Genomic DNA, 22658 nt, shown 5'->3' with positions numbered 1-22658 from the left:
CTGATTTACTACCAGAAGTAAGTAACTTCAGTTTGTCTTTGGAAGTAGCTACTAGCAATACAAAATGCTGTTCTTCAGCCTGTTAGCTTCCCTCTTTTCCCTCAGTGTTCATGAAGGTATTGGTAATAGACAGGCTGAAGAGTATAGAGTATTCTAAATGCTCATTCCTATCTTACATTCTTATCAAGCATCATTAGAAAAGTTAGATGGGGTGACTTGTCTTGAAAGACCTTTTCTATGCTTTAGGAACAAGGGATTATGGTGAATTTTAAAAAGATCCAGAGCAAATCATATTTAGCAGATAAAACAGAGAGGGTCAATCTTCCTGAAACAGAGAAATTTGTTAAGATCTGGACACTAATCTCCGTGATGTCTGTCCTCCATCCAGTCCTGGCTATAGTTCTGAGGTAACTTCTGCAAGATTATTCCTTGGACGGGGGCTTCATAGATATTTCTTGAAGGCTCAGATCTGCCCTGTAAAAGATGGTGAAGAAAGAGGGCAACTTCCAGTATCTAGTCGGTTGGTTGAAGTATGAAGTCAACATTATAGTAGATCTTCACTTCACAGACTGGATTCCAAAAAATACTGACTATAAATGTTTAGTTTTCTGGATAGGAAGTGCACTTGGTGCACCATAAGTTACAGGGAATGTGATCAGGATCAGAGATTTCAGCACACTGCAGTTTGAGATGAAAGCAGTCAGACTGGCTTTTCTGGTCTTTCAGGATCACCTGAGAGGATTATGATTCTGGTCCAACTGGGAAAACAAATTGGCAAGAAGCTCAAGCTTAAACATCAGAGCAATGCATTCTCTCCTAGCTTCTGTCAGAGTAATCCATATTAAAGTGCCACTGAAAATGAGAGCAGACTAGCTGAGCTTTCAGACTCTTTGGAATGGTCCCTGAACCAAGAGTTTGTTCTGGCTGATATCCCAGGAACTAAGCTACCTTACGTGAGCCTATTTACGATCAATCAAAATGCTCACCTTTCCCCCACTACTAATGTTTCCATATTGCTTGCTACGTTCCAATCCTATCTGAGTGGGCAAAAGTCTAGATCCGTAAAATAAAACTTACCTGATCTCCTTTTGTGGAGTTACTTCTTCCCAGTTGACTCCACCCAAAATGTTCTCTAGGTTCTTCTACAGGTCTTCATTGTCACTGTATGTCATTAGCGTAGTTGAATAAGAAATATCTATTTAAGAAGTTTATATTTAGTTTGCTAAAGTAGGGTTTCTGTGCAGTGTTGGAACTATTTACTTGGTGCAGGATTGTTGGCTGTTTTGGGAATTTCCCATGTATGTGTCTGGGCTGCCTCTGATGTATGTACTGAAAGAGAGGCATAACACATCAAAGCAGACTGGAGGGGGATTAATCCTGAAAAAGTAAATGTTTTTTGTATCGTCAGACATCAGGTCAAGACAACTGCATTTCTGTTGAACCTGAGGATCTTTTCCTTATGCCTGGAGAAGAACAAGAAGTGGCAGTCCTATTTTCTCCAAAAGATTTAAAAACCAGTAGTGAAAGGTAAGGTATAATCTGCTTGATGGTCAGTTATTTAAAACAGAGATTCTCAGTCTGTGGGTTGTGAACAGATGTTAAAGGGTCCCACATAATTTCATATAATTCAGAGTAAGGGTTTTTTGTCAGGATGTGCCAGCCTCCCAAGTATCTTGTATTTGTTGCCATTTATTTTGTCATTTAGCTGCTTTGGCGTTCAAAGATTGATGCCAAGCAACTTAAATGTGTCTACTAGACTGGGAGCAGAGGGTGGGGAAGAAATAGTGTGATCCTCTCTTCCCATGGTTTTATTTCCTGAAGGCAGAGATCTTTGCTCTCAAGTTAGTTCTCCAGTTCCTTTGGAAAGTCTGATTCATGGTAATTTTTCTACAAGTGTCCACTGCATATTCCCACTGTTGGGCATGTCAACCAGTGCAGTGAGGATGGTGGAACCTTCTGGTGGCAGTGCTTGTTAGACCGTTCATGCACCTCTTCCGCTCTTTCCTGTCAGCTGTGTGGCATGTTTTGAGGGCATGGCCAAAGAAGGGGGCAGGGTACTGGGTGACTTCCACCCACCACAGCAAAAGAAAATGTACCCCTCCAAATCACAAGGATTGGTAACTAAAAATAGTGCCTTCTATTTTTGTAGATTAGTTTTAGGATATCAGTTTAGCTAAGCAAGATAGATATTTACCTGGTATAATATCGTGGCAGGTCTGAATTGAAAAAATCTGGATTTAAAAGGTGTACATCATGCTCAACGGTCTTCCCAGCATCTTACTCATGTCCAGTGCCTGAAATCTTAGGAGAAAAACATTCTCCTTCACATTATGCTATTTGCAGCATATTTACTTCTCGGGCCCATAAAGAGAGACAGAAAAGACTTCATTTGCTTTTGTTATAAGAGGCTTTGTCAGCCAAACCTCTGGAGCTGTATATAGCTATACTATGGTGATGCGAGGGAAAGGATAGGACATTTGAATCAGCTCAGATTGTTTCCAGATCCAAGAAGGCTTAGTGAAGGTTCCAGCCTCGGCACCAAACTCCAGTTCCAAGTCAACTGAGCTTGCAGGAGCCAAATATATTCAGAAAGGCAGATTTCAACAGACTCAGCGAAATAGTAGGCAAGGTCCCATGGAAAGACCAATTAGGACAGTGGTGCCAAAACTTTTCCTGTTGCCTGTCCTCCCTTCCCACCAATGGAGTCTGTCCCTGGCGCCTCCCCTTCCCCACCCCCCCATTGCTACACAGTTGGCTCAGCAGAGGAGCTTGGGCTGAAGGTAGAGCTGGGGACGAGGGTGGAGCTGGGGCCAGAGCGGAACTGCAGCTGGAGCCGGAGCAGAGCTGGGTGGCAATCCCTTCCCACTCCCGTTCTTCCACACCCCATAGTTTGGGGACCACTGAATTAGGAAGAAAAGGAGTCAAAGGGAGTTGGCAGTTCTTAAAAGATGTAAAACTAGAGGCTCAACATCAAGCTGTTCCAACACAGACAAACAATAAGAGCCACAGGAGGCCAATGTGGCTGCACAAGGAGCTTTTTAGCTATCTTAAAACCCAAAAGGGATACATACAGGAAATGGAAGAAAGGGCATGTCACCAAGGAACTATACATGGGAATAGCGCAAGACTGTAGGGATAAAATCAGGAGAGCCAAGGCAAAGAATGTGTTAAGGCTTGCAAGAAACGCTAGAGACAACAGGAACGGGTTCTTCAAATATGTCAGACAAAAAAGAAAGATCAAGGATGTCGTGGGTCCACCGCTCAATGGAGGTGCACTGGTAACGGAAGATGATAGTAAGGCAGAGCTGCTCAATGAATGCCTACTTTGCTTCAATCTTCTCAAAAAAAATGTGACCAGATGACTAGCAAAGTTACCTTAGACAGTAAAGGGGAAGGGATACAGATTGGGATAAGTAAAGAACACATCAGAGAACTTCTGACCAATATGAATGAATTCAGATCAGTGGGGTCAGATGCTATTCACCTGAGGGTACTGAAGGAATTAGCTGAAGAAATCTTGGAGCCACTGGTAATAACATTTACAAACTCATGCAGAACGGGAGAGGTCCCGGAAGACCAGAAGTGCTAAAGTAGTGTCCATCTTTAAAAAGGAGGAAAAGGAGGAGCCGGGAAACTATAGGTGAGCCTGACTTCGATACCTGGGAAGCTACTAGAGCAATGTTTCTATCTTAATCCACACCAGAAGGAGAAACTAGGGCATTCTTTGAAGCTTAATAGACCTTCAAAATGTGCTTAAACATAGAAGAAACAGTCCAGGGAATGGATTCCCTTCTTGTTCTCTTCCAAGATTAGAAGAGGCCTCAGGAAGTCCAGATGAAGCCCATTTATGGGCAAAAGGATCAGGTTCTTAAAAGGCTGGAGAAGATCTCTCTCCAATAAGATTTAAAGCTAATTCCCTTAGAACCATGAGCTAGAGAAAGGAAGGTATCTGTGGCCAAATTAGCAAAGCTGCTTTCTGGCACTTATTGTATATGAGCGTGCCCTTTGACTGCAGAGTGCTCACGGCTTTTGTGAGATGCTTTCTCTTCAGGACAGTGTGTGCAGGGGTCAGAGATTCCTGTTTCCCATAGCTCTCCTTTAGCCACTCACTTTGATATCAGTTTCAAGTCTTTTCCCGTAGATTGATAGATTCTAAGGCCAGATGGGACAATTGTGATCATCTAGTCTGACATCCTATATAATATGGGCCATAGAACTTCCTCAAAATAATTCCTTTTGAACCAGAGCATATCTTGAATTAAAAATTACCAGTGATGAAGAATCCACCAAGACCCTTGGTAACTTGTTCCAATGATTAATTACTGTTAAAAATTTACATCTTATTTCTAGTCATAATTTGTCTCAACTAACTTTTGCATATGCATGGTGCTCACTTAATAAGCAGCTACTGAATATTTTTCTCATGATTGTTTAGTGTGCGACTCTATGCCTTACTGCACACTATTCAAACCCTGCTCCGAAGACGGAATTAATTTCCTCATGGGCTTTTCTGTGGTGCTCATCAGTATAATATTCAAGTGCATCACAACATGAATTTATTTTCACAACGTAACTTTGATATTACGGGGGAATTATCCTCATTTTACAAGATGGGAAGTGAGAGACAGATTCAAGTCAAAAGTGGACACCAAAATTAGTGACTAATTTGAGAATTTAAGACCTGATTTTTCAAGGTACTTAATATGTTGCAGCATTTGACACATTCAACACACAGCTTACATTAAATTTAATTGCAGTTGTGAGTGCTCACCCCTTCTGCAAATGAGACCCCAGGGTCTCAAGTCAGGGCCTCATAAAATGAGGAATATAATTAGTGGCCCTCTCTGAGAAGTTTAGTTTAAGTAACTGATGCTTCCAGGGGGCACTCAGTGCTGTGAGGCTCCTCACTACTATCTGCCTATAGCGTGAGGAGGCCTTGTCTGAGCATGCCAGGGGTCAGCTCCCTGATGCCACAGGCTACACAAATGCTACCCTCTCACCTGCGCAGTCTCAGCTGTCCCTCAGCAGTAGGGTGACCAATTTCCCAAAGTGTGAACACTGTGTGGCTGGCCTGAGGGACTTCTCTCCCCCCTTCGCCCCCAAGCAAGGCTGGCATAAAGGGTCACCCTATCCCCTCCTCCTACCCCTGCAGGGCTGGCTCGAGGGGGCCCCACCGTGGCACTGCTGAACACACACACCCCTCCCCCCCGAACTTTCCTCCATGTCCCCTTAGAGGGGTGTGCCCGACTGTTTGTTTTTTGGCAAAACTGGGCCTTGATCATCAGTTGGCAAGAGCAAACCAGACAAATGCCCAGTTTTGCCAAAAAACTCAAGATGCCCAGGACAGGGCATAAAAAGGCGACTGTCCGGCCAAAGTGAGACATGTAAACCTACTCAGCAGGTAAGCAATAGGTATGCTCCAACCTATGAGTGCTTTGAGCTTCCCGCTGGAGTGTCCAGCCCCTGTTACACTGGCTACTTGCAGAATTCACAGATAAGGTGTTCCCAAAAGAAAAGTACACCTCAGTTTACCAGTTACATCTCAGGTTCACCACTCTGCCCAACTCTCAGCATTTAGATATGTTTATGGTGAAAACAAATATAAGTTTATTTTACAAAGATTTGAAAAGAAGCAAGCAGAATTAATGAAAACAAATGGCTATTTATAAAATAAAATCATAGCATGCTTTTTAGAGCCTAAACTTAACTAACAAGGCGTTTTTCTGTCTTTTAAAGGTTACCTCACCCAGAATCTTTCTCCCAGCTTTAAACAGGCAAACCAGCTGTCATCCTCTGTTTATAAAACAAATAAAACAAACCTGCTGGCAGCTTGTCCCCTAGGTGAAGGATACCCGGATTTACCTTTGTAACTTCAGATATAGTTTCAACAATCCATCGTCTTCACTAATGACAGGATATCTCCTGCTGCTTGTTTTTCCTGTTGAGAATCTCCCCTGGAGACTTCACAAATTTTAGAATTTTGCTCAGATGGTCAATAGGCATTCATTGAAGTATACAATACTTAATTTACATATAGCTAGACACGAAAGTAATCATCTCCTGCCTGAAGAAACGTATTCATCGCCTTTTGGTGACCAGCCCCAACTCTCAGACTTTAAGAGCATAATTTTTAGTATGTATACATGACTCTTTACATATTATCCATACATACATTTTACAATGCTTGATATTCACTGGAACTTAAGCTTTCATTAGAGATCTTCTATGACACCTTTTGACAAACTATTATGTAGGGTCCAAACCCAAGGGATCCCTCTAAATCCTCTGTGCCCCTGTGCAGTCTGCTAGTTGGCACCAAGAGGTCCCTGGATCACAATGGCTTGCTTCATATCACCTAAGAAATCTGTGGCAGAGGCAGGTATACAATCTACTTCTTCAATGGAGAATTCAGCTATCTTAACTATAAAACCCTCCTTTCTCTTTCTGCACTTCACTGCCTTGTTCATTACACACCTTCCAGTTTCAGCAACAAATGAGACAGGTGTCCTACTGACAACAGCCTACTTCACAACACAGTCCTTATTTCATCCCTGGACTACTGTTCATCCTGTTCATAGAATGAAGCAGGGATCCGGGAGGGAAGAGGGGAAGTATGTGGTCATGGAATTAGATTGTATCATAATGCATATACACAAGAGAGCTGAATTAGGTTGCATAGACTACCTTAATTTTAACACTTTCTAAGTGCTTGACTTTGCAACCTTACGGTTCTTTGAATGTAGCTTTTTGTGTGTAATTTCCATGGTTTTAAAAAAAGCAAACCTATAAAAACCAAATTCCATCATGTGGTATATTGAGACCCACACGGTTCATCAGCAGGGTTGGATTTAGATCCCTACTACAGACTCCTGCCACTTGAGCTAATGGAATAAATTATAGCAATAGTAAATTGTCATGTTCTGTGGAACAACACTAGAAGGAGATGGGACACTGTGCCAGTGTGTTTGCCAGATGCTATTTGCTGACAGCAGAGGAATAGTGAGACTAGGGAATCTTGGGTTTCATTCCAGGCTTCAAACGGGAGTGTGCTCTAGTAGTCACAGACACCTTCTGCCTGTTCTTTGTCCCCCAAAGCTTGACCCTTCTGCCCATGTCGTTCATTGTGTCCCTGATCCAGTCCTGTCTGTTCCCCACCTCTGGCTCTTCATCCTAGTCTCAACTGAGGCTTCTTACCAAGTAATTCCTAGTCTCTCACGTCTGGACTCCCCACTAGTCTCCCCATCCCCCAGCTCCTTGTTCCCAGGGTTGGTCAGGGTGTGTGTGGGAGAACTGGGATTGCCTGCTCTTTGTGTAATCTGTCCTCCGTGCCCCCTCCCCCCCGCCACCAACTGGTTCCTAATCCCAGTCTATTTGCCCACCTAGTCCAAGGCTTCTCCTAGCTCCTTGTCAGATGTCTTCCCTCCATGGCTCCCACTCCTTGTTTCCCTGTCCAGCTAGTTCTAGTTCCTTCACCCCAATTCCCAGTTTCACATGGTCCTCCCTTCAGTCCCAGGTCCTTGTCCCAATCTACTACCCCTGCTGTGCTCAGACCAACATCCAGATCTTGTCATTGTTACATTCAAATAAAGCAGTTTTCTCCTACATGCTGCCTGGGCCACAGTAGGTGAATGGTTAGTGAGAGCACAGAAGAGAAAGGGTCTCAGTCCTAGTGCCTTGGCCCACAGCAGTTGAAGCTGTAATTGCTGAGAAAGTCCTGCTCAGCCCCAGGATGGAGCTTTCTGAGCATGGACAGAATCTTAGGGAAATCTAACCATGGAGCTCTAGCAAGTCTTTACTGGGTGTGTGCAAATTGAAGTTTGGTTTTTTGAAGGCTTGTAACTTGGCTGAATTTGAGTGGATTTTCATATGGATGACAAAAAGCATATTCCTGACATGCTGCACACCCACTTGATAAATTTGAAGTCCCTGATTCAAAACATGGGTTACTAGGGTGTCTCAAAGGAAAGGTTGCCAAAATTTTGAGATGCGCAAAGTTGTATTTTCCCCAACATTGTTGGAAATAGCACAACTGTTGTCTGAAATTTTCCATGATGAGTGTCTACCTCAAACAGTTTAAAGTTTGGCAACTGAAAATATGGTCTTACGTTGGGACAACACTTTTTGGATGGAGCAATTTGCTCTGCCTAAAATAAATACTGTGGGTAATGTTATATACAACTAATTTACGTGACAGTTTGCATGATGAAATCCCTTGCTTATCAGATGACTTTCAGGATTTTCTACTTGTAGTATCTTGAAAATCCTTGTGTTGCCATCTGGACCTCAGTATGAAGTGGTGGTAAAAGGTGAGGTGAATATTTTGGGAAACAGACCACTGGCAACGACTTCCTGCTACTCAGACATTCCACCCATTCTCTCCAATAAGCAGTTCATGGCATGGGGAGGGGTTACACTTGGAAGAACAGTGTAAGTACCAGCAGTTCAGTTCTTCACATTTAATGTCCCATTAATATTGTAATGCACTTCTATGCAGTGTAATTTTTTTGCTATGCTTGCATTTAGAGACTGAAAATGCAATGATAGACTAGATTTATTAAATGTCTTCCTAAGTTCATGTACCTAGTGTTGAGCGTACATTACATATATAATAAACCTTTTACTTTTTATGTGGGAAATCTTTAGAGACTCAAACTGTAATCTTGCTTTAGCTCTTGACTTTGCTTAACTTTCTGATGGCAGTGGCTGGAAAAATATATCCTGAACTAGTTTTAGAGAAAAGGAAACTAGTTCAGAGAGTTCTATAGTATTAGAAACACATCCAAAGTATTGTGTTGAAAAATTGTGAATGTATAAGTTGTTTTGATTCCAAGCAGCCACTAGCAATAATAGTTTGCTATAAATATGGATCACTTTAAAAGTCCTGTTTAGATTTTAAGGCCAGAAGGGACTATTGTGAATGTCTAGTATGATCTGTATAACACGGGCCATGGGATCTAATATGAATCAATTCCAATCTTGACTTTAGAATTTCTATTGATGGTGAATCCATCACAACCTTTAGAAAGTTGTTCCAATGGCTAATTACTCTTATTGTTAAAAACTTGTGCCTTATTTCTTATTTGAATTTGTGTAGCTTCAACTTCCAGACGTTGGATCTTGTTATACCCGTGTCTACTAGTTTTGAAGAGCCCTCGGTTATCAAATTTCTGTTCCCCACTTACATACTTATAGACTGTGATCAAATCACACCATGACATTCTGTTTAAGCTTGTTGGGTGAGAAATGAGATCTACTCCAATTTAGGCTTAAACATTTCTTTTAGCTTTTATTATGCTTGTTTTAAGACAATGCTATTATCACCTATTAATTATACATACATGCAATAACAGAATCAGCAAGAAAAGTAAATGATAGTTAGTTTCCTCAGGGACAGGGCAACTCTTTTCACATCTCTGATCTCTGCAATGATCAGTTATTCTTCTCCTATATCTTCTCCACTCTTATTGTCAGTCCTCTACCTTTTATCCTCTGTTCTGCAACTTTGTGCAGCTACCTCATCTGTGTTCTAATGAAAACCATTTTCATGCATGATTTCCAGTAACTAACCTAATACATTTTTGCTTATCCTGCTAAATCTTACTTTGTTCTCTCTGGTTCCCAACTCATCTGTTCCTTGCTATCACCCCCATTGACTCCATCCAGTTCTTATTTTACAGTATTTATTCTTTCTGGTCTGTTTTTGTGGCCTGGGGTTTTTACTTGTTAGCTTGTCTTGTTGGGAAGGTGTGTGTGCACCTGATTTATTGCAAAGCAAATAGCACCCTCTTGACTTTTCGCTTTACCCTGCTATCTGCATAGCCAAGATTTTACAAATAAGGCACAAAAACCAGTTTTCTGATTTATAAACACTCTTAGAAAAATCTGAAATGCTATATCAGTAGAAACATACAAAAAGCAAAAAAATCTATTTCTTCTATATAAATATTCATTTATCTAACATTTAGTATATATTTGACTAACATGATTCATTACACAGTTCTCTAACAAGCTAATAAGATTGATATCCTTGAGTCTGGTACCATAAGGCTTGTTTTTTGATCCTTTAATCAGTCTCATGGCTCTTCTCTGAGCTCTCCCTCTAGTTTTTTGATACCCTTGAATTGTGGACACCAGTGCTGAATACAAAGATAATATAACTTTCCTATTAGATATTGCCTTGTTAATACATCCCAGGATCACATTATCCCTATAGCCACAGCGTTACACTCGGAACTCATGGTCAGCTGATTATCCACCATGACCCCCATTTTCTCTTCAGTGCCACCACTTACTAGTATATTCTCCAAACATGTAAGTGTGCCCTATGTTCTTTGTTCCTAGATGCATGACTACATTTGGCTATATTGAAGAACATATTGCTTCCCTGCTTATCAAGCAGTCCAAATCACTCTGTATCAGCAACTTGTCCTTTTCGTTATTTACTATTCCCACAGTCTGTATCAGCTGCAAAGTTTATCCGTGCCTTCTGTTTTCTTCCAGCTTAAAAGATAAAAATGTTAAGTAGTGTAGGACCAAGAACCAGTCCCTCCAGGACCACACCAGAAACACCCATTTGATTTCAATTTCCAATTAAGTTTTGAGATCCATCAGGCAATTATTAATCCATGTAATGTGTACCAGGTTGATTTTGTATCATTGTGGTTTCTTTAATCAAAATGTTGGTGCAGTATCAAGTCAGATAATTTAGAGCAGGGGTTGGCAACGTTTGGCACGTGGCTCGCCAGGGTAAGCACCCTAGCGGGCCGGGCCAGTTTATTTACCTGCTGACGCAGCAGGTTCGGCCGATCGCGGCCCCCACTGGCCGCGGTTCGCCGTCCCGGGCCAATGGGGGTAGCGGGAAGCGGCGCGGGCCGAGGGATGTGCTGGCTGCGGCTTCCCACAGCCCCCATTGGCCTGGGACGGCGAACCGCGGCCAGTGGGAGCCGCGATCGGCCGAACCTGCCGCGTCAGCAGGTAAATAAACTGGCCCGGCCCGCTAGGGTGCTTACCCTGGCGAGCCGCGTGCCAAACGTTGCCAACCCCTGCTTTAGAGGTTGAAGTATATTACGTAACCATACTTGTAATCTCATTTTTAAAAAAGTCAAGTTAATTTGTTAAGGTCTGTTTTCCATAAAGTTATGCTGGATTGGCATAATGTTAGCCTCTTTTAATTCTTTATTTATAGTCATGTATCAGCTGATGGTTTGTTTTGCATGGGATCGATGTCAGGCCTATAATTTCCCGTATCATCCCATTTACTCTTTTTTTAATATTCCAGTCCTGTGGAATTTTCCCAGTATTCCCAGACTAATTGAAAATCAACATTAATGGTCCAGCGAGCCCTTTTAAAACTCTTGGATGAAAGTTATCCTCACCTGATGATTGTAAAAATGTCTTTCTTCAATAGCTGATGTTCAATATCATCCCAAATTGTCGTTTAAATGGGAAGTAATTCATCACCATGTGATATGAAAATATCATCTGCCTTTTTTTCAAATATTAGAACTAAAACTTGTTGAACTCTTATGCCTATTTTGAATTATTGACAATTGACATCTAGACTAGCATCATTGTTAGGATTCCTTTTGTTCCTACTATACTTAAATTCCTGTTGGCCAAAGATTTCTCAATGTGTCCTTTGGCTTCCCTTATCATTTTTTCTATATTTCTTAGCTTCTAGTTTATATTCATTGCCATCAACTTCCTCTTTTTTCTATTTGTTAATATATTGCTTTTTTAACTTTTATAGATGCTTTCACTATCCTTCTAAATGAGGCTGATTTATTTATTTATTTATTTTTTAAACCAGTGTAGCCCTCTTTCTCTATTGTGGTATTGTAGCTTTATGAGCATCTAGTAAAATGTTCTTAAACAATTTATCATTGTAAAGTGATCCATATATATTGCAAAATATTAATGCTGATGGCTTTTTTCCTAGAAAAAATCTATTATTTTGCTTTTTTGTTTTAATTTCCAGCTAGGGTAACTTTTAAATAATTTAGTTGGTAAATATGTACATTTCTTTTTAGAAAAGGGTGTTTTTCAGGTACTGCATTGCTGATGTTTATACACACACACTCTAAACTACACTGTATTACCCAGATGTGAATCAAGTCAAAAACTTTATTTAGAACTCTTAATAAAATGAGCCTTATGAAAGGAGTCATCTGGTTGGCTATCAAATATTGCAGTTGTGCCGGTATTCACAGGCTAGAAATATAGTTCACCATTTAAAGCTTTATAACTGCCTCTTTCAAGTATTCAACACTAATATGGTGATCCTTATATAAAATGTTTCATTAGATGAAAGGTAAAACTAGTGAAGAGCTCTTTTGAATGTTTATAACCGCATTTACATGTTGGCATATGTTTTAAGCTCTGTTCTCATAAAACAACTTAAAAAGCAACTCTTTTCATATTCCTTCTTGAAATTTGTGTTTTGGCAATGTGTAGTTTAGGATTTAATATATGTGTCATGTTAATATATATTGGGATGGAGATAGCCTTGTAATATAGATCTTGTATCCTACTCAAGGCAAGTTCTTGGATGGACACCCTTGTTTTCAACAGCCCAAAACTTCATTTTCTGGGAAATATCACAAATCCCATGAAATATCACAAATGCAATGGACATGTTAAGAACATAATGGCCATACGGGGTCAGACCAGTGGCTCATTTAGCCCAGTGTCCTGTATTCCAACAGTGGCGAGTGGCAAGTTCTTGTGAAGGAATGAACAGAACAGGGCAGTTATTGAATGATCCATCCCCTATCATCCAGTTCCAGCTTCTGGGAGTCTCAGGTTTTAAGGACACCCAGAGCAAGGAGTTGTGTCCCTGACTATCTTGGCTAATAGCCAATGATAGACCATTCCTCCAATGTTAACTACTGATTGTGTAATCTGAGGCCTTGAAAAAGCTGCACCAGGTCAATTTAAATTGGTTGTTGAACTGGTGCATAGAATGTGTTTTAAATAGTCTTCTTTTGGTTTAGCCTAAATTCCTAAATTACTTAAGCCTGGTTTAAGGTGAAAGTGTCTGTTCAGCCTCTTGCACCCCATTTCACTTAAATCTGTTTAAATAACACCTTTTGTTAAAGAGGTACATAGACTCCAGCCCCGGATCATGCCCTTTGGAGAGGGAAGCAGTAATGTAACAACTTTCTCCAAAACAATGTAGCAGGGTGTAAATAAAAAGTGTAACAAAGAGGAATGCAGTTTGCATCTAATTGACATGCAAATAGCAGTCACTTCTGCAGCAGGTAGAACTTCAGTCCCTCTTGCTTGGTTTGAAGGGTGAGGGTCAGAACCACTATTATCCCTTTAACATTAATAAACGTGTTTAAATAAATCCTGTGTAGCTGAAACTATCCTAAATATTTTTCAGTCAACAGAAACTAACTCTAAGAAATAACTCTCCATCTGCAACTCAGCATTTACGACTTTTGATAAGAGGTCAAGATCAGAACTGCTTTCAGGTTAGCATAATGCAAACTTCTGTAACACTTTTAACCAACGTTATAAAAAGTCTTTATTTTAGTAAAACTCTAAAACTCTGCTTGTCTAATATTTAAGCTTGATATGGCATTTTATCTAAAAATGTTTGCTCATACAGGTAGCCTCATTAGAGAATCTTAATTTACATTAAGGGATCATATTCCAAGGGTCATATGTGAATCAGTTTCAGTACAAACAGTAAAATTCTTGAGTTCATTCTAAAACAGCAGGCCAGTCCATCTCCATTTTAGAGGATGGGTTAAGTCCTTTCAAACCAGTTTCTTTGGTGCCTGTCTCTTTGAAATAGCCAGTCTGAAATAGTGTAAGACAGATATTAGAGGCTGCAATCCCAAGTGTCTGCCTTCCACTGTCAATTTCAGGTTTAGTTAGTTTGAAACTCATTTTATAAAGTTAAACTTTTTTGAATTAACAGTGAAATGTTGTTGCTGGTTTTTATTGCACTCAATCATTTTATTTTTTTTTATAGTTGAGAAATACATTTGGTACAGAAGAGCGGTTGACTAGTAATCAGGAGCTCAAAATCCGCCCAAGAGAAGATTCCAATATCTTCTTGATGTTTGCACCCACTCATGTAGCTTGCATGTTAGCAAAGCTTGAAATCAAACAGTTGGGGATTCAGTCGCAACCAGGAGTTAAGTTTACTGTAAGAGTTCTGACTTAATTTTGTAATATTTCTAGTGAGTGAGCTCCTGGCTTCTCCCCTCCTGGGGCGAGGCAGAGGGTGGCAGGCAGCAGCAGTGGGTGTGTGGGAGGCTTGTATGCAGGAGTGCTGCAGGGAGGTGGGCGGGCTCCTGTCACCTCTTCCCAACTTCTCAAGGAGTGTAACAGGCCTCACCCACCCTTCCATGTGAACCTCTGAAAGGCTGGGGGTGTGAGCAAGCACTCTTCCCAGCAGGTGTGTGGGGAGACAGCATGGAGCTAGCAGGAGCTGGTGTGGAGAAGGGAGTGTGTGGGGGGGAGGCTGTTTGGGGGTGGGGGAAGCTGAATGCTGAGAGGAATGTGCATGGCCAAAGGGAGTGTGTGTGTAGGGGAGTTAGGGTGACTTGCTTCCTGCGCGTGTCCCCTCCTCACCCCCCCCTGCCCTCCAGCCATGGGTTGGGTCTAGGTGAAGTGGTGTTTTTTTATGATTTTATCAGCTGGAGCCTGGGCTCTAGAACCCCGCAGGATCTGGGGCCTTCCCATCCTGCAGGGTCCTTGAGCTAGGGCTCTAGCCCAAGCCCAGAGGTCTACATAGCAATGAAACATCCTCGCAAGCCCAAGTCAGCTGGCCAGCCACAGGTTTTTCTTTGATGTGTAGACATACCCTTAAGGCCTGAGTGATGCGTGTTGACCCCACTTACATACATGGTAGGGTAACATGCACTATAGGGGTATCATTTCTGAAGCACGCTAATGTGTTGTGTCCCGGTGTGCCTTAAAAGTTCCTTAATGGATACATATTAAAATGCACTAGGAAACTCTCAGTTTTTAGCAGGCTTTACACAGATTAACTGATGTGCTTTACACAGGTTTATATTGTACAAACATGTTTGTGCACTTCAGAAATCATACTGCACATTACCCCACCATTTAGGCAAGCCCTCAGATGTTCTTGCAACTGCTAGAAGGGTGTTAACAGAATTTTAAACAGTCTGAGGTAAAATACAATAAAATTAATTTACACTTAATGCCACTTCGAAAAGATCTATTTTCAGTGCATCACATTTAAAGCTTTTTCATGGGTCCCTCCCTTAACCATTTGGATTCTTTGTAAACCTTAGTAGCTTTCATAACACTGTTTTTTTAGAGACATTCTTAAAATGTTAGCTGAATTACTATTTTTATTTTCAGATACCTTTGTCTGGATATGGGGGAACAAGCAATGTAATTTTAGAAAAAGTTAAAAAACTGTCTGACAGTTACATGGTAACACTGAATGAATTATTGCCTGATAAATTTAGAGAAGTTACTTTCCGCATAAGAAATATGGGCTCTCGAGCTGCCTATGTTAAAGCACTATGCTTTAGGGACCTTCAGTCAAAAGCTGTCATGGATCCTAAAGTGATGATTGTTTCTCCAGAGAAATTTGTACTTAAGGAAGGAACACAAGAGGTAAGTGTAAAAGCCCAATTCAACACAAGTTGTATTAATTAAATTGAAGCTAACATATCCAACTAATATGACCTGTAAAATGTGTGCAAATTCTCCAATTGAACTGTATTCAAGTTTATGAAATCCAGAAGACTAAACTAGCTTGGCGTTATAGTACACTTCATTGACACTGACTTTATTTTACCAAACTTGATACTAATTTCAAGGAAAAAACTTTGAAAATTCAAGTATTTAAAGACTTTCTTTCTATCAGGTGGTTACAGTAACATGTAATCTTGTGGAAAGGGAAGAAATGTTACATAAAACAAGCACATCGTTATTATCTACAATATGCTTCTTTTGTGGAGATGAAGTTTCCAGGCAACAGTATCGCAGGTAGGGTTGAATTTACTACTCTGAAATAGTCAGCTATTTTATTATGAGTATGTTAAGTCAAATGTAAAGTACTACTTAGGTGGTTTCTACAGTGTCTCTAAGGATAACATGAATATCCTTGCTGATATTATGAAGACTCATTAAGTCTAGCATACTTTGGATTTGTGTGACTTTAGTATCAGAAGAGAGATTCTACCTTTTTATTCCTAATATGCTTTGCTCTTAACTTTATATAGCCTTTACTTAAATTCAAAAAAATTAAGAACTCTTGAGAGGAAGAGTGTAGATGTTCAATTTTTTTATATTAGTCTTCAATGAGATCCTCACCTTGGCTTGCTGATTTGTACTCTTGTGTGGAGAGGGTTCGGGATGCGTGTGTATGCACAAATGAAATCTAGGATATTTAGACGTTCACACTTCAGAGGTTATTCAAGTAATTCAAGTGTGGACAATGGATCTGAGGTATAAATGTTTAATTGTAATAAGATGAAAAATTAACCAGCCACTCTACTTTTAGTAAGCTAAGTTTAAGGAGCACTTTTGCTGCATCTAGAACAGGTGATCTGATCATATATTGAAGTTGCAAACTAAGTATCAAAACACCAAACCATCTATCACTCAGAACATTCAGCCCAAGTTTCCCAAAAATGGATTCCAAAATTAGTGAGCATAGACGTCTTATGGGGGAATTGGCTAGGCTTTAGGTTGACTGGCTATATCCACCCAAGCCTTGCAAAGTTCTGGAAGACATGTGGCTCATTGAAATAAATGATCCTTACGTAAATCAACTTTGTTTCAAAAGCTAAGTTTTTTCCTGTTCGTGCACCAACTATCGGAGGACTTTTGGGCAGTTCTATAGAACACCACTACACAGGTCAGAGTTGCTGCTTACATTTACCCCAGGACTCATCCAGTCTGGGACTCTGACCTGTAGGGAGGAAATATACAAAGCAAACAGTTTTTCCAATTTTATTAATGAATCTAAGTAAACAACATCATAAAATAAAATACATATAAACTTTTGATTTAGTATATATCAAACCAATCTATCAAACTGATTAAACCATACCAAATAAACCAACAGTTCCTTGTAAATTTCTGTGTAATAACTTAGCTAAACAAGACTGTCCCCAAAGTAATAGGGCATGATCAATCTCACTGCCACTCAGTTATATTTAGGTTCCAACCAAATAGTTGATAGTCATAAAGCATCAAACCACTTCCAGGATGAAGCTAATGTTGAGACTACAGCTCTGATGCCAATTAATGTAGCTTTCCCAAATTATATAGGCGGTTAGGTAACTGCCAGTATCTTGTATCAGGGGGTAGCCGTGTTAGTCTGTATCTACAAAAACAACAAGGAGTCTGGTGGCACCTTAAAGACTAACAGATTTATTTGGGCATAAGCTTTCGTGAGTAAAAACCTCACTTCTTCGGATGCATCCGAAGAAGTGAGGTTTTTACTCACGAAAGCTTATGCCCAAATAAATCTGTTAGTCTTTAAGGTGCCACCAGACTCCTTGTTGTTTTTGCCAGTATCTTCACTCCATCCCCCAAACATAGAGGGTTACTTGCAATATTCCAATACAATTCAAAATGACACGGCAGGTTATATTTGAAATTCAAATAAATTTAGGTGAAAACATTATTTTTCCTGATTAAACATACACCACCTAACCCATGAAATATATGCATGTGTGATCTTTTAGACAACAAGGCAGTTTAACTTAGGAACTATTCGATAGGCACGCTTCTCAGATGAATTCCGTTGGTTCTAGCCATCCACACGCGCTCACTACCAGCCATCTGCCAGAGTTAAAAACAAGTGCAGGAATGTTGAGGTAGAGGCATCCCTCTACTAATACCTAGAAAACAAAATAAATTTGAAAAGTTGATACTTAGGAAGGATGTGTTTTACTCTAGTAGCTACATTCAGCTTCGGGAAATTGGTACATGGTTGAAAAGATTAGTTGGCACTTTCATTGGCTTAGATGTTGTGTATGGACTTACTGGCTAACAAGCTGGAGGCTGCTTGCTTGTAGATGTCACACCTCAAATGTTGCTTGTTGATGGAGTCTTATACCTTGGTAGCCAGCCAGCAGGGTGGAGGAAGCACAGGGTCTCTGTCGAGCATGATGGCATTGCTTAGCCAGAGGTCAGTGACTATAGCAGTAGCCATTGGAGGCATGTAAGCAAGTCAACAAGTAAAGTTGTCTTCCTTTCATTCAGTTTTTGAAGAGGGTGGCCTAACGCGTTTCTCATGCTTGGAGCTACTCCTCAGGAGTCCTGTAGTGAATCAGAATAGGAGACTCCCTTGAGATCATTGACATCGGGACTTGATTAATTCACCTTTATGTAAACGAAGAACTTTGCCATTCCAGTAATTTCATGCTCAAAGTCCATGAATCCAAAAATATATCCAGTCAGCAGGTCTTTAGGTTTTTGTGACATTTGAGTTGTAGGTCAATCAACCTAACAAAGTCCTGAATTAAAATAATTTAAAAATGCAAAACTAGCAAAAATTCCTAAGCCATGCTCATATAGGTACATTTACTAGTCTATAGACAGATGTTTATAACTTCCCCATGTGTTTTGGTACTCAATGACTCAACTTTAAATAACGTTTTTGACACACCTTTTTGGATGAAAGGTTAGACTTTTAACTCAGAGCAAAATGTCTCTTCCTCCTAAAATCACAATTTTGGAGTTCAGTTTTTATATGCAAGCCTAAATCCATATTGCTATCCCTAGGTAACTAAATAAGTGGTCTAACTTTCAAAAGTGACTTCAAAAGGATTTGTTAGCACTTGTCAAAATCAGATCCAATCAGTTAAGCCTCATGACTACAGCACTTGCCAATGAAGGACTGTCATTGGAAATATGCTCAGAGAATGGGGCAATAAGTGGCCACACCACACTAACATTATATCTATTTTGAAGAAACCATTTGTGAAACTTTGTAGAAATCCAGACAAATATTAACATGTTAGAATAGGCTTCCAAATTCCTGAAGCCCAGATTATAACAACCATGTGAATCCACTCAGATTTCAGATTTTTGGAGTGCTAACATCATACTCACTCTGAAGATGAAAATGTTGTGTGGTACCACAGACAACTAATTTAAAATTAAAACAGTGTGGGAGTGGGCAAGTTCTTCAGAAATTCATTTAACTGAACCAGCAGTGAAAATAAAAAATATCAGACTGTCTCAATTCACAAGTTCCTACATCATGGAGCAGTAGAACAGATATTTCTTGAATGAGGTATGCGCATAAAAACTGTCACATCACTGAAGAAAGTTACAGGTTTGGTGTATTTAAAAAAATAGAGTAAAGGTTGTTTTGGTGGTAGACTTTTTTCCCTCCCACTGAGATGTACTTTTTGTCTTAGCCTAAGTGGTAAAAATGAGTGAGGATCCCAAATATGTTTTTCTGATATTTCTCTTAACAGAGCTGTGCTGTATAAACCAGAGGCAGCAAAACAAATACTCCCTCAAAACAGCATACTGAGAAACATTACCTTTGATGAAGAATTTCAAGGGGAACAGCTAGTGACTGAAGGTAAACATGTAACTTCTGAAAAAGTACCATTACAAATATTTATTCCTGAAATGTTTGTTCTAGACATCACTCCTAATAAAAATATTTGTGCAATATTTGGTAAATACAGAATAGAAATCCTGATTTGCACAAAATTTACCTCCTCTCATTCTCTACCCAGACCTGCTTATTTTTGCCTATCTGTTATGTGGGGTTTTTTTGGTTGTAAGCTCTTTGTGGCAAGGACTGCCATTTGCTAAGCTTGTACAGTACGCTCATGGCAAAACAGGACTCTTACTTGATTGACCTGTAGGCAGTATTGCATTATAAATGTTAAATAATGGTTTCAATAGCTTCTTCCTCTCATTGCTGCTTCAAAAATATTATATTCGGACACTTCTTCAATGCAAATTTGTCACTGTTAATTTATTCTGATCTTTGTAAAATTATCTTTGAGAAGTGACCATTTTATAGTTTCTAAAGAACATTTTTTAAAAGTAGTGCAAAAATTACTTATACCAAAAAAAGAAGTATTTCAAGCAGTGCCTTTTCTTCCTCTGCTTTGTACCAGGAAGGAATTTATTATCCAGATTATTAAAAGAGTCTACTTCGGCCTCTGAGGGTGTCCTTTTTTTGTGAGTTGGTGAAAACCCTCAATATCTCATCTGAACAAAAACAAATTTCATATTGAATGCCAAAAACTTATTTACTTACTGAGCACCAAAAGTGTTAAATAGTATTCAGGGACAAACAGAAATTATGTTGCTTAAGGATTTACAGGTGAATATAATCTAGACTGATTCTTTCCCCATGTATTCTTTTCTATTAAATGTTTGCCTTGTCTTTACAACAACAAAAGATGTGAAGCTTGAAAGCTTGTCTCTCACCAGCTGAGGTTGGTCCAATAACCGATATTATCTCACCCACCTTGTCTCTCTAATATCCTGGGACCGACCAGCCAAAAACAATGTAATATCGGTGAAGCATTCATGATATGTTGAGCACCATAGAAAAATGAATGAGGAAATTAATTATTAGGACTGTTAAGTGATTAAAAAATTTAATCACTATTAATTGCATGATTTTAAAAATTAATCGTGATTAATCACACTGTTAGTAATAGAATACCATTTAATTAAATATTTTTGGATGTTTTCTATATTTTCAAATATATTGGTTTCAATTACAACACAGAATACCAAGTGTATAGTGCTCACTTTATATTTATTTTTGATTACAAGTATTTGCACTGTAAAAAAACAAAAGAAATAGTATTTTTCAATTCACCTAATACAAGTTCTGTAGTGCAATCTCTTCATCATGAAAGTTGAACTTACAGATGTAGAATTATATACACAAAAACTGCATTCAAAAATAAAACAATGTAAAATTTTAGAGCCTGCAAGTCCACTCTGTCCTCTTTCTTATTCAGCCAATCGCTCAGACAAACAAGTGTGTTTACATTTGCAGGAGATAATGCTGCCCACTTCTTGTTTACAATGTCACCTGAAAGTGAGAACAGGCGTTCACATGGCACTGTTGTAGCTGGCGTTGCAAGATATTTACGTACCAGATGTTCTAAAGATTCATATGTCCCTTCATGCTTCAACCACCATTCCAGAGGACATGCGTCCATGCTGATGATGGGTTCTGCTCAATAACAATCCAAAGCAGTGCAGAGCAACACATGTTCATTTTCATTGTCTGAATCAGATGCCACCAGCAGAAGGTTGATTTTCATTTTTGATGGTTCAGGTTCTGTAGTTTCTGCCTCGGAGTGTTGCTCTTTTAAGACTTCTGAACGCATGCTCCACATCTCGTCCCTCTCAGTTTGGAAGGCATGTCAGATTCTTAAGCCTTGTGTCGGGTGCTGTAGCGATCTTTAGAAATCTCACATTGGTCCTTCTTTGGGTTTTGTGAAATCTGCAGGGAAAGTGTTCTTAAAATGAACAACATGTGCTGGGTCATCATCTGAGACTGCTATAACATGAGATATATGGCAGAATGTGGGTAAAACAGAGCAGGGAACATAGAATTCTCTCCCAAGGAGTTCAGTCACAAATTGAATTAACGCATTATTTTGTTAACAAGCGTCATCAGCATGGAAGCATGTTCTCTGGAATGGCGGCCGAATCATGAAGGGGCATATGAATGTTCAGCAATCTGGCACGTAAATACCTTGCCAATGCTGGCTACAAAACTGCCATGCAAATGCCTGTTCTCACTTTCTGGTGACATTGGAAACAAGAAGAGGACAACATTATCTCTTGTAAATGTAAACACACTTGTTTGTCTTAACAACTGGCTGGGCAAGAAGTAGCACTGAATGAACTTTGTTTTGTTTTTGAGTGCAGTTATGTAACAACAACAAAATCTACATTTGTAAGTTGCACTTTCATGACAGATTGCACTACAGTACTAGTATGAGGTGAATTGAAAAATACTGTTCCTTTTATCATTTTTACTGTGCAAATATTTGTAATAAAAATAATATACACGTTGATTTCAATTACAACACAATACAATATATATGAAAATGTAGAAAAACATCCAAAATATTTAATAAACTTCAATTGGTTTTCTATTGTTTAACAGCGCAATTAAAACTGCGATTAATCGCGATTAATTTTTTAGTTAATTGCGTGAGTTAACTGCTGTTAATCAACAGCCCTAATTATATATTTAGTTGGGTTGGGGTTGGATGGTGTGCAGTAAATAAAGCCAGTGGCTACATATTCAATGAGGAGAATAAAAACAAATTCTGATTAGCTAGCCATTCAGTAACTACAGTCCATTTGTGCACTGAATGAAGTAGAGGTCCTGTGGAAAAAATAGTATGTTATCATGTAATTATAGAATGTGTCAGAATGCGGATGCACAATGGGAGCAAACTAAGGTTGCCCGGACATCCTTAGTTCTAGCATTTTCTTTTTTTGGTGCTTTACTAAACATCTTTTAACATAGATCTCTGTATGTAATTGTTACATACATTGACTTATTAAACCTGCTACTTCTCTTCAAGGTGCAATAATAGCTCTTTTGAGACACTGCATGGAGGCTGTGGCTGTTGACAGTTATCTAAGCTATCTAGCAGTCACATTTAAATGGCATTTCTTGTTCCAAAAGATACCCAAGG

General features: G+C 39.5%; 1 protein-coding gene across 12 annotated transcripts in view; it reads left to right on the top strand.

The window, feature by feature from the left end:
- CEP192 (centrosomal protein 192) overlaps nt 1–22658 on the top strand; it is a 168468-nt gene that overhangs the window by 105578 nt on the left and 40232 nt on the right. For 11 of the 12 annotated variants that reach the window (XM_065585220.1, XM_065585219.1, XM_065585217.1 and 8 more), the window contains 7 exons: nt 1409–1527; nt 8251–8427; nt 13385–13475; nt 13982–14158; nt 15346–15606; nt 15860–15981; nt 19434–19543. In XM_065585220.1, the coding sequence (XP_065441292.1) occupies nt 1409–1527; nt 8251–8427; nt 13385–13475; nt 13982–14158; nt 15346–15606; nt 15860–15981; nt 19434–19543 (1057 nt within the window). The remainder of the gene's footprint in view (nt 1–1408; nt 1528–8250; nt 8428–13384; nt 13476–13981; nt 14159–15345; nt 15607–15859; nt 15982–19433; nt 19544–22658) is intronic. The other variant, XM_065585221.1, reaches the window with a different exon arrangement.

The sequence above is a fragment of the Chrysemys picta genome, chromosome 2, assembly GCF_011386835.1.
Source record: "Chrysemys picta bellii isolate R12L10 chromosome 2, ASM1138683v2, whole genome shotgun sequence".
Classification (NCBI taxonomy): Eukaryota; Metazoa; Chordata; order Testudines; family Emydidae; genus Chrysemys; species Chrysemys picta.
This window is presented reverse-complemented; position numbering and strand designations above follow the sequence as displayed.